Consider the following 16,971-nt stretch of genomic DNA (forward strand, 5'->3'; position numbering starts at 1 on the left):
GTACTTTAAAATCAATGCTAAAATTCAAAGTCTATGTGACAAATAGATTATCACTTTCATTTTATGGGTGTCTTAGATAAAGGCTAGCACAGGTACCAGACACAGGCTCCTGCACTTCAGGCACTGCAGTCTCAGAAGTCAACTCAAACATGCCTTGTGCAATGGCTCTGAAAGTCATATGGTCCAACCTTCCACTCAAAGCAGGGGCAATTCAGCCAGGGCCTTCTCCAGCTGAGGTCTGAATTTCACCAAGAATACAGCCTTTAGCTACAAACTTTATGAACCTCTGTTCCAATGTTTGACCACCTTCACAGTGATAGCATTTCTCCTTAGGTTTTATAAGAATTTCCCATGTTGCAACTTTTGCCTGTTCCTGTCCATGTGCACCTCCGAGATGAACACCTGGGTTTATCTTCTCTATACACTCACATTAGACACTTGATAACAGCAAGCAATACAATTCCCTCACCAGCCTCATCATCTTAATTAAGGCAGAGTAAACCACCATAGCGGTCCTTTGCTGGATACCCTTCTGTTTGCCCATGTCTTATAAGAGGGAACAAGTGTCACTCGGAGAATTGGGTGCCTGTGAAAGCAACTGGAATTCACTGCACACTGAGCTCTCTCTTGGAGGTAGCTAAGAGAAAATACTTAGAATGCTTGTATGTAGAGATCAGTTGTAAACCTTATCAGTGTAGTTCATCACAGCGGCAATATTTTATGAATCTACGTAATTTACTAGAAACTGTTGAGGTGGGAGAACTATGTCATTGGATACTGTACAAACACAGCTAGAATCAGGACTGCCCACTCACACAAAGTTCTATACATTTTTGTCCCCAAAGCTTCAGGGTAAGTCTACCTTCTTCACACCAGAATTCCAAAATTGCTGACTAGTGCTGAAGGCTGAACATGTGGCCAGTTGTATTACCAATGTCACAGGCAGACCCACCAGCTCTCACAGTATCCATGAAAGCTCAGAAAGACACATGTTCACACTGAGCATTCCCAAGTCAAATGGTCCAATTCCAAGTAGCCTGGCCTGCAAAACATGTTCTGTTTAGGCAACAACAACAAGAAAAAAAGTAAATGGATAAACAAACAAAAAAGGTGATGTTCCCAACCAGCAAGAACATTTAATGTCTGTGGTTATCCCTGGAGCAAACACCTGCTCTTACTTTCCAGAAGGCACATCCCAGTGAATTTTGCATCATGTGGACCTATTCTAGTGAAGAGATAAATTACATTTTTTCCTTTATCATAGTACTTTCCTTTATTAGCCCCTTATTTACCGCAAGGTCTCTGGTCATGCAAGAAAGCAGGCACATTTTAGAAGGCACAATCTCCAACACAGAAGCACATCTGGCAAATTCTTAGCATTTTACCATTTGTAGTCTTTCTAATCATCTCCAATCAAATACTGCAGATATTGCTTAATTCAGCATTTCACATCTCTCCCAGGTCAGAGGGAATGAGCCAAGGATGGATTATGTATCCCTGAAATGGTTTAATGTCCCAAGTTTCTAGAGATCAGCTTAAAATTTTGGTGGGGCAGAGTGCGATCGTATTTTGTATCTTGTAACAATGTACATCACTTAACAGCTTCAGAATGCACATAACCTGCTGGCCATTAATGGATATATTATAAATTGTCAGCTGCTAATTACATTTAGAGGTATTCTCCAGTCTGTGTAGGACACATCTATGCCATAGCTCTCTGGGCTCAAACCTACACTCAGGTTTAAAAAACTGATATGGAGATAAAATGTTCATTTTTTTCAATTAAAATCATAGATAGTATTGGAAGTCTTACGTGTAACCCTGTTAAAAAATCTTATTCTCTTATGCCATTTTTCATCTATGGCTAGTTAAACTTCCTGAAAACGTCAATGAGCCAAATTGTCATGGTGCTAGCAAAATAAATAAATAAATATATATATATATATAATATATATATAAAAATATCACTGTTTCCACTGAGAATTTTGCCTCAAAATGCCATGCACTACCTGAATAACATAATGTAGGTTTTACAAAACCTAATTTTCAAATAGCACTGATTTGGTGGGGAAGAACACCTCCTTCCTGAAGGTGGCATGCTACAGTCTTTTGGGGTGACTGCAAGAAACGAACTGATAGCTGTCAATGCACAGTTCTGGGCTATTCCATCAGAAAGTCAGCCCTGGTTTTAATTAAAATAATTTCAATCTGCTCCTGAATTAAAGATCCAGATGCAGTGCTTAGTGATTTGCTGGCAACCAGCATATTATATATTGCTGCAGTCTGCCTTTGAAATACATGAGCATGATCCGAGGCTGCTCCAGCCTATGCCTGGTTTGGGATTCCCCACAGGGGTTGCGATAGCAGGAAATGAGCAGCGTGCTATAGCTTTCAGACCATATCGCCTCTCCCTGGCCCAGTTTCTGCTCCAGGGCAGTCTGGCAAACTGACTCTGAACTGCTCCAAGATTCCTCCTTTGGAAAGGGGATGTCAGGCTACCAACCCATTTAAGCTATCTCAGCTTTGCCTTACTCCATCATAGTGACAATAACTGTTATTTAACGGGTGGAGGCTCTTACCCGTGCTACGAACTTTTCTCTGCAGTGTTAGATAAAGCAAACTGTTTTCTTTTGTGCCTCTGTGCACACTGGAAGCTGGAAATGCATCAAAGGACTCATAAACACAGCAATTTAAAGATACCTGATAACACCTATCCCACCCCCAACTTGTGCAAGACCCTTTCCTGCTAACAACTGTTCCAGGCAGTTGTTAAATGCTTCTGCTGATAGGTTTTATGCTATTCCTCCACTACATACCTACCGTATTCTTCTATAACCTGATACACTGCACTGTCACAAAGGGCTGTACTATGTCCAGTGTAAAAGTAGTTTTCCTTCATTTCAGCAAATTATACCCTATTCAGGAATAATCATTCTTTTGTACTACCCACCATGCACAACTGCTCCTTCTCTGACATTTACAGTTCCAATTGCTGTCATCTTACCCCAAGCTTTACAATACACTGAAGTCTTTTGATCAAAGTCAGCCTCAATAATGCCCCCAATTTACTGTTGTTCTGTACTGAGATTTCCATAAATTTATCTACACTTATCTGGTAGTAAAGTACTTACACTTAGTGTCAGTGGGTTGGATCCATTCTCAGCAGAACATACTGAAGGACTACTCCCTCTCTTATCTGGGAAGGGAAGTCTTAGTAACACTGCCAGAAGCCGCCCCATGCTACACTGCTCTTGACATCTACCATTCATATTCCATCAGATGACCCTGTGTTAGGTTATTTTTTCATCTGCTGCTGGGTTTCCATTCCCTTAATTTCCTGACCACAGTTGTAGCTTTTGTAGACTTCCATGTATTAGTGTTTGTACAATCTTCCCATTCAGCATCACCTACAGATATGTTGGGTTGTACCACAAAACCAGTTAATGCCTTTGATCCAGTCGGCAATTTACCAGCTCACTAGCTAATGCTTCATTTACTAAGGGGGCTGTCAGGGAACTGGCTGGAAAACAAGAATTTTACTTAAAAAAAAAAAAAGGAAAATAGAAACAATCTCAAAATATTAAAACAAAGCACATATTTATTTTTGTTGAAAACCAAACCAAACCCCAAACCAAGCAACAGTGTCAGACCAAGCAGTAGATCATGGATTCATTCAGACCCTGCAAGTTTATGATGCACACCTCTTCCCTTCCTTCTAGGCTCTCCCTGTCTAGCTGAAGCATTTCTTGTATTTTCAGTATTTGAATGCCTCATGAACACAAACAGGTTTATTCTAACTATAACAGCATGCTATTGATGTAGAGCTAAACCATAGAAAAGCTAAGGAAATTTTCCAGGACTTATGAGTTTGTATAGACACACTTGCAAGTACCCAAATGAGGACTCTGTCACACCCTGACTTACAGAAAGTGCTAATGCCTCTGCCTGAAAACCTAGACCTCTCCAGGGTTTCCAAGCTGATTGCTCAGATATTGAGATTCCTCAGATAAGTTTTCAATTCTGAAAACAAGATAGAACAAAGAGGTCTGAGGTCATAGTGGCAGCCTGTGGAAAAGTCTGCAGGCCAGACTGACGGGCATTTATGTGTTAAGTTTCTACTGAGGATGAAGGTCAGTGAGAACGAGGGCCCTAACCAAGCTTTGGGGACCTGGGCCTTCATTTCAGCTGTCTTATCACCTATACTACTGCCCTATCGTCCGGACCATCTTTCTCCTCATACTGCAGCATAGCCTAATACTACAGGGCACCTACAACCAAGAGTTATGGTTGAAAAGAACTAAAAGCAGAGAGGGTTTTGCTGATGTTAAAACTGAAGATGGACTTCAGGGCATCTTGTCATCCCCAGCGGGCAGCACATCGCAGCCACAAGGCAGAATGCTGAAACTGCTCCCCTGAACTGGGCTGTGGTGTGTAACTCCCATTCATCTTCTGGTAGCTCTATTTACTTTGAAAAATTCTCTCATCTCATTGAATTACTTAAATGGGAAGCCAGTCAATTGGCAGATGAAGGAGTCAAGAGCATGTTAAACTCCACACAATGTCAGACAGCTCTTCTATTTCTGCGTGGCAGCTCTGTCATGGGTCTGGTGTCTTAGGGACAAGACAAAGGAGCAGTGCCAGCACATTACCTCTGCCTATAGAGTCTGGCAAAACATAGGTCCATCTGGCTGATTAATATCGGCAAAGGAGCCAATTCATATTTTTTATATATTTTGGCTTAACATCTTGATTGTGACATATAACCATGGCCAATTTCAGGCTGGAACCAAGTGAAAAGAAACAAAGCTGACCCAAAAAATATAAGGGAGAGGCCAAGAAAAACGCTGACTTTTAAGTTATTGAGAACACTGCCATCTCTAGGCACTGTGGGTGCTACAAATACATGCAAAAATTAACATCGGCCTGAGCTGACTGCTGGTGCTATGAAGGGCACTGAAAATAAATAAGCCTTCCAGGTAAGGAGAGACACTGTCATGTACTGAACTCTGCATGTTATGCCACAGGGAGGCAGAGAAGGCATCACTCGTGCAACCACAGTCCCTTAGGGTCCCAGCAGAAAGCTAGGCGTGGACTGTCAAACACAGCCAAACCAGACACCCATAGGAAAATGAGAGAACAAGCCACAGAGCCAATGAATTGGGAAAGGGTACTCATGAAGTCTGTCAATCTTTCGGCACCATTAAGTGACTTAATTTTCTTTTAAGCCCTACAATGGTCTAGTTGGTGGGACTTCCTTGCATGACAGCTATCCCACAAAGGAAAGCTCACAAAATCTGCCCCAGAGCAGACAGAGCTAATTGGTACATAGTGGCTTTAACTGATCTGGCACTGCTGAAATCCCTGGAAGTAAGACATAATAAAGGCAAGGCGGCCACAAAGCCCCACATATCAAACCGCTGTTAGCAGTGAGTCTAAGGAATCATTCAGAGATTAACAGCAGGGGTGAGAGCCTGCCCTGGCCAGCACATGCCTGAGGATATGGCAGGCTGGGCACGATTACTGCTCCTCTGAATTGAGTCAGATATAACCTCCTGCCAACTAGCTCTTAGTGACAACTGAAGTCTATGTATTATCTGGCTCAGAGCCCGGTGACCAATAACCCCCAATTCAGAGACCAAGCTTAACTGAGGCCATTAAACCAACCAAAACCCAGAGTATCAGTTAAACCTCTTTCCCTTGCATGCTCTTTCCCTCTGCAGTCTACAAAAAGCAAGGGAGATGGGATTCCCGAGTTCTTGACACCTTGTGTATCTAAGTATCATACAATTCCAAGAAAGAAAGAAAACTGAAACATGCCTGCAAATAGAGAGGTCACAGTCTAGAGAGATTTTAACCGTCCTGTGTCTGGACTGTGGCCTGCATATCTAAGATGACACAGACATTGTCCCTTCTGTGCTTATGCCCCTTTCTCTGCAAACAAACCAAAGTTATGTTTTGTAACATGGCAAGTTATCATTCAGCTGTCCCCCTCTGTATGTCACTGTGCTTTCCTGCTGGCTCCCAGCACAGAAGAAACCAGAAAACTTCTTAACACCCCAATAAGCAGGTGAAGACACTTCCACCGACAGAATCAGTTTAGCTCAAGCTAGAGGTGAAAGCAAATTCAAACACTCCTGGTGGCCACAGATTTTAATAATAAGGTCGTCTTCTGACCAGCTGTTAATTCTTCTCTCACAATGTCTAGGAAACCCTTATCATGGTATCAGGAGTCTGGCGGGAGGAAAACATGGTACCAAACTCCCCAACCATAAGCTACAGTGGCCTAGGCTCAAGACAGATTAACTTAAATCTGATTTTATTTCATTTAGTTATTATTTAGTTAGCTATTTTAAAAAATACATTCACTGTAAGAACTCCTGCTCCAAGACCATAAAACCTTCACCAAAATCAACGGGGCCTGTAATCAGAGGTCTAAAAGTTTATGGTCTCCAGTTGACTATCCAGATATCCACACAGAATGACTGTAGTTCAGTGTTTATTTTCCCTTCTCACATCATCACACATAAATACAGTCAGTCAGTGACGCTTGAAAGGCACTGACATACAGAATGACGGACTTGCAATAACTGTTACACTTTGCCATACCCAGGAGTCTGCTGCTTTGCATTCCAGTGCACGGAGATGCCAGTTTTCTTAATAACATGCCAGCCTTGCTGGCTTGCACGTTATAGTTCTTGGTTCAGTTTTACTTATTTCTCTGTGAGTAGTAGAAGCTTCACAAATAAACAAAGCACTCGCCTGTGCTTTAACCACCAGACCATACTTCTCCCACACTGCACTTAGCAAGGAATGAAAGGAATAATCTAAGCCACAGAAGGCGCAGTTTACCCTGCTACAGACAGATAAGGACAGCAATATTATGTATAAAGCCAACTCCTCCACCAGAAATGGATTCACTTCAGTGAAAGTAGCATTTCCACGCTCATCCTCCTTGGTAAATTCTGCTGGGGAAGGATACATTTATTGATAGTCAAATTTCTGTAGGAATGACCCTACTGTAAGGACTAGCAGAATGACCTGAAGCCCCAAAATACCCAGCATGTTTATCTACAGCAAAGTCAGAATCTGAATGAAAAATCCTCCAACCCAAGACTTAGCTACCAACTATAGCTTCTTCTTGAGATGCTTTAGAGGCAACTTTTCTGTTACTACAGCAGCTTGAGGTCCAAATTTACATTTCCCCATACAAAACCCAATAGGAAAACCACCTTAGGAATAAAGACTACAGAACATGGCCCTTAATTTAATGAGGAGTTGTCATCAATTACATATCCTTTCAGTAGGCTGCCTGAAACCTCTTGTGGAACCTGTTCTCATGCAAGCTTTCTTTTTTTTTTCCTAGCTAATTTGGACATGATGGCAGTGCTGCCCTAACATGCATAGTCTTCAGGTCTCACAGACCAAGAGGAAAGGGGAAAGACACAGACAGAGCTGAACCAAATAGGGTTAAAAAAGGCCATGGCAGGAGCAGATTCCATTTTTTTCTTCTTCTTTACACAGCCCCTTTCAAGGCATAATTTCCTTGCTGCATTTCCCTCTTTTTCTTCCTCCCGTTTCTATATGCCCAGAGAGGTCACTAGAAAAGTCACTATCAGGAGTCAGCTTGGCTTAGTGGCTAAGCCACTGGATAAGGAATTCTGGGTTCTATTCCCAGTCCAGCTGTGGGCCTGCCACAAGACCTGGGCACCTCCTCTCAGTTCCCTGTATCTTCATTTCCCTTCTTTCTTCCCAGACATGCACATCTGGTTCCTTCATTTTGCTTGAAACCTCATCTAGGCATAGGCTGTTCTTAATGAGGCTGCACACAGGGCAGGTCAGTACAATGGCAGCTTGGATGTGGGTTTTAGGTATACTTACAATATAAATGATAATGATCTAAAACCCATCTGTGCAAAAGTAATGTTTTGAAGGAAGAAGTTTCACTAGTTTCACTCCACAAATGTAGGGCTGGGGACATGTAGGGGGGGAATGTAGGAGGTCCTGGCAGTCTTTGAGAAATGAGGAAATCTGAAGCAATGACTGCTCTACAGATGAGGCCTCGAAGAACAGTTCTCTCTTACATTTGGAAAAAGCATCTTTCCATTTCCCTGGTTTTATGCTTCTTTCTTCTAGAAGACGATGCCTTTTTTCTATTTTATTAATGCCTCTGGCCTCCTCCCTTCTTTCTGCCTGCAGGTCATACTCATCTTGCCTTATGCTTACACCTTTCCTAACACCTACTTCTATGTCTTTGTGGTCTGCTTTCTCCAGTTCCTCCATTTAACTCTCTTAGATGCCTCCACACCCCCAGCATCTCCACACATTGTGCACATGCATTAATGGGAGAGAAAGCAAAAACAAGAGCCCACCCATTACAGCTCTTTCCACAATGCCCAGAAGGATCTGTGCTTGAGGCGTGTTTTAAAGATCATTGTAAATCAGGAAACAGCAAGGTGGAGTGAGGGGAAATTGGAAATAGCCCTCATCATATGAATGTATAATGCAAGAACACGGGCCCTTGCTCCAGTTTAATCCTGTCAACAGTTACTAGATCAAGTTCCTTGAACAAAAAATCATTATAATGACTAACCATTTTGTATTTATAGAGAAGTAGCTTTAGAAGACAAACAGTTCAAGCAGTGCTCTTGTGCTAGATGTTCTTTGCTTTTTCCTGTATGTGGTCTTTTATTCCAGCATTAATTGTGGTTATAAATCAGTCCCAACCTGCTTTGGAATGAGTGTACACAGACTTCGTGCTGTTGAAAACACAGGACATTTACACATACAAGATACAAAGCATTCAGCAGCTCCAGGGGTAAGAATACCACGTATTGGGAATCAAACACACAGAAGATTTTAAAAGTAATTATCATTAAAATATTTCTCTGCCTGTTGCCACAAATGGCTACAGCTACTTCTGCACCATGCAGAGGACACAGGATTGGGCAAAGTGGTCACTGACAGGTATCTTTGGGAGGCACTTGTGCCAGGAAAGGTTTTGTTTTCACAAAGGACGAGATCTGGAGATAAGAGTTTTGCTAAGACCGAGTGATGAACAGGATGGGGAAGGAACGTGAACACCTTACCCCTGTCTGTGACCATCCAGGCCAGAATGGATATGGCCAAAAAAGCTTGAAAGGGAGAAGAATGGCTTATATTTCTATTTTTGTTGTGTTGGAATACATCAGCCACACCTCATGAGGGGGAATGTTATTTGAACCACCAGGGGTGCAGATTCCTCTGAGAGCCAGGGAACGCACAGCCCTGGCAGGCAGGCTAGATGCCAGGCTGGGACAAAGCGACCTTCTCACAGCCTTCCTACATTTCTGTCAGCTCTGACAAAGGTGGGGATTAAAAAAAAAAAAAAAAAAAAAAAAGCTTGTTAAATCTCATACAGCTTTTAGATCAAATTTTTATTCTGTTTCACTTTGGAAGCTCAGCACTTCAAAGCTGAGACTGCAAATCTCCCAGGGAAGGTTCCTGTGTTTAATAAGCTGTTTTGACTGGAATTTAAAGAGAAAGTAAAGATTTCTGTTGGCCTAACAATAGAAAATGTGGCCCAGACCTGTAACTCCATATCTGACCAGACAAAAATGTATACGCTGTTTAAAACTGGAGATTTCTCACAAACATTGGCGTTAGAATAGCTCTGTTTCCCCTGAAGTCAATAGCAAACAGTCTCATCACCTCTAATGGAAATACCTGTGACTAATTTTATTTGGAAAGAAGGTGCTGGAAGACGGTGCCAGGACACCAACATAACAAGCCTGTAATTTATATAGTGGCTCAGCTACTGGGCAACATAGCTTCCAGTTTTCTCTTTTCAACCATCCCACCATAAAATCAATCCTTGAAGTGCTTCATATCCTAAGAGCATGCTGAATGCTGACAAGCAGAGAAGCACAGAGCAACTAAAGTACCATTAACATGAGCAATGCTTATAATTAGCTTATAATAGGCTGGAGCCATGATTCATGTGATTCAGACTTTCTTGAATAACCTGGGCAAAATTCTGGTTGATCCTGAGGACCTTGTCAAGGTTTCCCAGTGTCTTGCCCCCAAGGCCTTCAAGCATGAAACTGCACATCACCCTATTAACTGCACCAGAAGTCCTGGGAACAGGGGATCACGCCTTTCTACCACCAGTGCAGCAAGACATGTACTTGTACCACTTCCCTTGGTGTCCACAATTTCCATCCTCGGGCACACAGATACACAAATAAATACTGCATCAAGGCAGTGAATGTCTCCAGAGGATTTCACTAAATGAGAAATGAAATCTACCCCCAGCACAGACAGGTCTTGTTTTCTTTAAGATTTGGTTTTCTTCCTTTAACACAAACATGATCCACCATCTGCCCAAATTCAAACCTAGTGTAGACTTTCAAAAACCACTCCTAACTCACTGTGGTACTCAAATGGCCGTCTGTCCTTTACAATCTTTTCTTGTCAATGTCTCTATTCACCAAATTTTCCCTCACAGTTAAATTGCTGTATTTGAAAGTTAAAGAAGTGAACAGCTCTGACTCGAGAAAGCAATAGTCCTCACATTTCTGCCGGCATGGATAGGAACATATAAGCCCTTCACAGGCTGGAAGGTCCACTGCAAAATTTTCCAAAATCCACCTGTTTTGATTAGTATGGTTTGCATGCAGCAGGCCAAACAGTAAAATATAGGGGTTTAATTTTCACTTTGACTTCAGCACTCTTCCATTAACTGTCCCATTTCCTGATTTGTCTACATCAAAGTTAGCAAAATGAAAACACTTCTGGAAATCTGCAAGTCAGTACATAAAACAGCTGAGGTTGATAAGTTTGCTAAGATGAGAAGGACTAGTTGCAGTTTTCAAAGGACTGGACAGTATACATGCTTATTTTTACAGCAAACTCATCAGTTATCCCGGGATTTCAAGACTCCTCATTAAAAAAAACCAGTTTTTGTAAAATTTTCCAGTAGGTATTACTGCTAGTGCTGGTGAGAAAATAAGTTTTTCCCACCTTGGAACATAATGAGGGCAATGATTCAAAGACAGAAAAATGTGCTGCAATAGCTGAATTTAAATCCAGACTCTCACAGCTCCCATGAAGCATCATGGTCTCCTCACAAGGGAAGGAAACAAAGTACATCAGCTGAAACCAAGTCCTGCCAGAAATGTCAGACAATAGGGCAGAATCAGCCTAAAAGACAAGTCAGTCTTAGCTCTTATGTTGTTCTGCAGCAGCATTCAAAAAAAGAAATGTTCTGAGTTCCTTAGTCTAAAGACAGGCAAAATTCTCTATTGAAAGCTTGTATCTTGTGTGGTTTCAGCTTTTTTCCTTGTCAAAGACCAGTCCTGTTTCAACAAAAATTTGGATAAAAACCTTCAGACAATTAGCTACAAGTATTAACAGATAAAAATCTCACTTTCATTAGGACATCTGAGATAGAGAAATAAGTAGTGGTTGTGGTTATAGATTAACTTTGTAGTAGACCTGGGCCACTATTTACCCCGAGGCATCAGTTTGATCCTGATCTCTGGATTCCAAGTCTGGCATCAAAATAAGTATTTTGGACAGTGGAATTTACTTCCATGTAGTTCAGAATTTTTCTTTCCCTTCCTTTGTAACGTGTCATTATCAAAAGCAAGCAAACCAGGAGGATATGATCTAAACGTCCCTTAAATTTGAGTAACACCTTGTCATTAAGTTAAGCGCAGTATAAGTAGAATCAGAATCTAGCAAAAGATGCAAAAGCAGAAAAACTACCAACTCAAGACATCTTTCATAGTTTGGGGTTTTTTTGTTTTTTTTTTTTTTTTTTTTTCTATATTGGAGACTTGAGAATATTAAGATGCTAAGACAACATCAGCATTCTGTTGGGGCAGCAATTCTTTCCCCATGTGTTGTTTGCACAGTGCCTTGAACAAGGGACTTCCAGTCTCAGCTGGAGTCTATAGTCATTAAAGCAATGGCAGTGCTAACAGTTGTGTACCACCCTCTAAGTTAAGAAATGTATGTGCTCCAAAGGGCTTATAGTCCAAGTGAAGGATGCACAGCATGGGAGGAAACAATTCTTATTTTACCATTTACAGAAGGAAGACCAAGGTCCAGAAATTTGAACAAGGTCACACATGGCCAAGAACTGAATCAAGTTTTCCTCAGTTCCCATCTAACACTTCAAATAGAGGGCCACCTTCTCTCTCAAGGACAGAATCACGAGCATCATGAGCATGCCTTTGATGCATTGACAAACCACCTGCCATCAGATAGTTATTTCATAAAAACATTGCTCCTCTCATAAAAGTGAGTTTCCTGATTAAATAATAGGATTAAATCATATCTTAGCTTGCATTGAATAATGCCCATATGAAATGTACAGCTCATATCCTTTAAAAAACATGGAGCTGAACTTCAAAGTACTGGGACTGGGTGATTCAGTAACAAAAGGACAATTGCAGGACAATTGTTTCTGCAATGTCAGATAAGCTTTAATATAAATAAAAATATAGAATAAATATTTCCACTACTTACCAACACACTGATTGTTTTCATCCAACTGGTAACCAAATCGACACATCAAAGGTCTTGTAACAGTAGGGTAGTTAGGAATGGGGCCTGGTGCTGGGGGTGGTGGATAAATATTTGAATAAGGGTTCAGATATGGTGATCGATACACTGGGTTTGTTCGGGGTACACATAAATAGCCACCATTCTGGTTGACACACACCATATCTCCTCTGCAGGCCTCAGGGATAGTCCGACATTCATCAATATCTGGAAAGAAATTGCAAAAGTTAAATGAGTGATTGCTTCTGAATGGAACCTATCAAAAAATACTTAACATTTTTCTTAGATTTTCCTAAAAAAGTTTATACTCTCTTTGAACGGAAAAGCTAATCCTTCCTTGTCGAGCCTTATTTTGAAGTTAGATCATACCAAACCAGGAAACATCCCATATATTCAACATTACCCTGTGTTCTACTTCTTTTGCTTCACTATTAGAGGGTGGAGGGAGAGGGGAAGCCTGCTTTGCTATTCCATAAATGTTCAGTTTAAACACTGATTTACACATGGCTACAGCATGCTACCGCCTGTTCCTCTGAGAGGGTCTGTCCAAACCACAACATGCAGATCGGGATTTCAAACACTGGTGGTTTGGTTTGCCCAGCTGTGAAACTTGGATCCTGATTTGGAACTCCTAAGTTCCCTCCCACAGAAAAAGTTAGGGATGTTCAGATCTGGGGATGCAGTTCAGGCCTCTTTCTTGCTCTGATTGAGATCATCGCCAAATTAAATTGAGAAAGGTACAAATAGTTTGGCTAAACTGAGGACTTGCCTGGCTCTCGGGACACAGCAGCAACAACAGAGCAAGCAATCTGTTGCTGTTTTTTCCCCTTGTTGTTTGAGTGACTTTAATGCATGCAGAAAATGCTGCCCTGAGGATTGAGTGCCATTGATAAAAAGATGCTATAGGGCAAAGGGTGTGTTTCCCTATATCACCTCAACAATTTACTTGGGGTTTCTACGTGGAGCTGTGGTAGACTTTATCTGAGCCTCCAGGTGAAGGCTGCCAACAAAGACTGTAAATACTGAATTTGAAGGAGGAAAAGGAGAGTGAACAACCCTTGTCATTTGGCAACTAGACCAAGCTCCCTTCAAAATGCATCATTGCTATTTGAGAAACACCGACAGCCCATTAGTATCTCAACAGTGTCAAAGACTGGAGTAAACTCGTGCTCATACAGACACACACACACTTTATATATATATCTTTATATTTTTGTATATACATACATACAAACACACATATGTGTCACACAGCAAGAACTTTTCAAGTAAAACATACTAACAACAGCACAATGTTAACTCAGTAAAGTCAGGATTTCTGAACCCCAATTGAAACGTACTGGTTTAATTAAAGTCCTACCTAAGCATTGCCCAGAGGCACGGTCCAGGTCAAACCCATTAGTGCATTGTTGCTAAAATGAGAAAACAAAGGACAGTCAGTGACTGTGAAAGGAGAGGGTTGCAGAGTCAAATGCTCATCTGGATTATTCTGCTTAGTACAGTTGTCCAGCAGTTCCCAGCACACCGAACCAAAGCCCCTTCCCCAGAGGGCAGCCAGCAAGGCACAGACCTGGGGCCTCAGCACAAGGGCAGCCCCTTAGCTCAGAGGCAGGCCCCGCCGTAACCTGCGATGGGCTCCACACCGTCTGTTCACAGAGAACTTAGTCGTGTGTTTTGGGGTCTTTTTGCCAGAGCTGGGGCAGGGGGGCTCATTTTGCCAAAGCCGGGGTGGGGGGCAGGGGGGATGCTCAGTTAAAAGACACTAGCTAACCTTTCTAACAGGCTCTAGAACTCCACGGACGGTCTGTTTGGTACATCTGCCTCAACACGTCAGCCATCTGACTGAACTTAAGCCACAGTTAAAACATAACAAGCTTAATGAAAGTAAGGCTTTTCATTTACACCAAGCCTTTTGGTTTTTGGAGCATAAACCTTTAGATGACACATCCTAGGCCTGCAAGGTTACTGGGGGCCTTGTTCCTTCCCACCCTGTGGCGCTGGTCTTTGTCAGGGCTGCCACCTTGAGTCGTGGGCACCTCCTCAGTAACCCGCAGCACTTCCAGAGCTGTGAGGGTCCTGGCGGTGATCGTGTCAAAGCCCACTAAAACCATTCCTTGCTCCTCCCTAGTTTTTTGGGTGGGCCTCCAGCTTTTTAGCCGTGGGTCAAACAGCTGACACAAGCATGGGATCCCGCCAGTAAATAGGTTATACCGAGGAACGCAAGCAAGAGAGATCCAGAACAGGAACCACTGAGGTAGCAGAGGGACAGAGTGCGCTCAAGGTACTTTCCTTTTTTGTTATAGCTAAATGATGAAGACACTTATTTTTGGACCTTGTGGAAGAAATCAGCGGAAGAGTAAAGTACTTGGGTTCATGCTTGGAAAGGTAGTAGGTTGTAGATAGGAGGCAATGGGTTAGAGGAATAAGTCAGTGGAAGTGGCCATGGCAGGAGCAAGGGAGGGGACACAAAGTGAAACAGATGGTACTGTTTGGAATGCACCTGCCACTTGCACAGATGAATGCACAACACCACTGCTAGAAGTGTCAAACAAGTATGAAGGAATTCTGCTTTCATTTATTTTGGCATTCTGAGATGTTTTGGTACCATGTTGTGGAAAGCCAAGATATTCTGATGGAAGAATGTACAATCAGCCACGTATTTTAAAGAATGTACGTACTCTACCTTTTATTCTCGTCTGTGCTGTGGTGTATACACTACACCTGGGTTAGCAGGAAAAGTTAAGGTAGTTTTGAACAAAATTATTTTCTTTTGGACAGTAAATGATGATTCAGAAGCATATATGAAACTACTGTAGAACTGGTTTCAACAACTTTCTAGAACTTTGTTCTAGGAATTAACTGCTATCATCTTGGTTTCAAGTTGCTTTTTGCTTAGACAGCAACAATTGATTTAAGGTAAAAGATGTTCATAAAAATCACAATGGAAACAGTATTTTTAAAATTATAAAAACAAAACCTTGAAGTCGGTTCTCCAGGGGCATGAAAACCATTTTCCATACAGATCTGATTTTCACAAAAATATCAATGTGTGCTATGTGCAGGAAATTTTCAATGTAGTAGAAAAAAAACAAGTACACTTCAGAGACTTTTGGCAAAAGTATTTAGAAACACAGCTTTGGACACTGAGTATATCTGGATTATCAACTAGGAATCCAAACTTAACATGCCTTTGGGAACTGTTTTTCCTAATTTAAAGTCCAAGAACACAAAGAACTAATGCTTCTGCTATTTCAAGAACTGGACTGATTTACTTCCATACACCCACAAAAGTCCTGCCTCTTGAACAAAAATGATTTCAGGCATAAATTAAAATGTAAACTAGGATGCAGTCATTCAGGATCACAGTCCAAAAATTAAACATCTTAAGACAAAATTCTGCTATACACAGAAAACTACTATTTATACGAGTAAGTTTTTCAAGCATGGATGTTCCCCACCACAGAAATGAGCTGTCCCTGCTCTCATGGGATGGCTTTTCTTATTTCCTCTCCCAGAAGTGTTCAGCTCAGAGGCAGAACCAGATTTTCAGTGAGGTCCAGGTTTCTACAGGGATATTTTGCTGAGCTGGCAAGGATGAGCCAATAAGTTCAGTCCATGTTCAACTCCAGAATCCTGCTGGCTCCAAGTTCTCCCCTCTAAACCCTTAGACCACACAGCTTCCTTTTCATGTAAACCCCAGACCACAGAGCTTCCTATTCACCTGCTAGCCAGTTAAGTCTCATGCCATATAGCACTTCAGCACAAAACAGTACATAGATCTCTGCGTGCACCTCTCACCTGTGCTTTTCCAGGGCTTGAAAGGCAGACGGCCAGTGTGAAAGCAGTCAGTATCCTGTAATGTGCACAGAAAATAGGCTGAAGATATTCTGATATCCAGACTCATTATATAGAATTCAATACACATGGACAAATTAATATCTAGTGACACTTCAGTGTATTCCACAGTTTTGCTAACATTAATTTGGCCTCTGGAGGAGGAATAATACAACTGTGGGCCAGATTCATATCTCAGGGTCACTCATTTTACTGTGGTTTTATGCAACTGTGATGGGAATCAGACGTATGTGTCTGTTAACTAATCTATTTTTTATGACACCCCACGCAGCAGCTCTTTAATGAACAAGTGTGCAATGTTCAATAAAGCATTTTTGCCCCTCTCTGACACCTTCCTTTTGAGACTATAAAAGGTTTTGTTTCACATTATACACATTTTACAGATGGGTAAACCAGAGCACAGGCCCTGCCTGAGCTCGCAGTGCGATGCATTGGCAGGGCTGCAGACATGTCATGCAGGAGGTCCTGAATCCAAGCCAGTTGCTCTAACCGCTAAACCGCATTTCATCCCCAGGAGACTATATTTGAGATTAATCCATTTTCTTAGGGCCAGATTCTGTCCCTTTACTC

The 16,971-nt window shown here is 41.8% G+C and overlaps 1 protein-coding gene across 1 annotated transcript in view; it reads right to left on the minus strand.

Annotated features, from left to right (window-relative positions):
- The window catches only part of FBLN5 (fibulin 5), a 64,441-nt gene that overhangs the window by 31,669 nt on the left and 15,801 nt on the right, over window positions 1–16,971 (minus strand). Inside the window, exons 2-4 of the mRNA XM_080396732.1 lie at window positions 16,345–16,399; window positions 13,907–13,958; window positions 12,511–12,753 (exon numbers count right to left, since the gene is read on the minus strand). Of these exons, the coding sequence (XP_080252858.1) occupies window positions 12,511–12,753; window positions 13,907–13,958; window positions 16,345–16,399 (350 nt within the window). The remainder of the gene's footprint in view (window positions 1–12,510; window positions 12,754–13,906; window positions 13,959–16,344; window positions 16,400–16,971) is intronic.

The sequence above is a fragment of the Falco punctatus genome (genome assembly GCF_963210335.1).
Source record: "Falco punctatus genome assembly, chromosome: 7".
Classification (NCBI taxonomy): Eukaryota; Metazoa; Chordata; class Aves; order Falconiformes; family Falconidae; genus Falco; species Falco punctatus.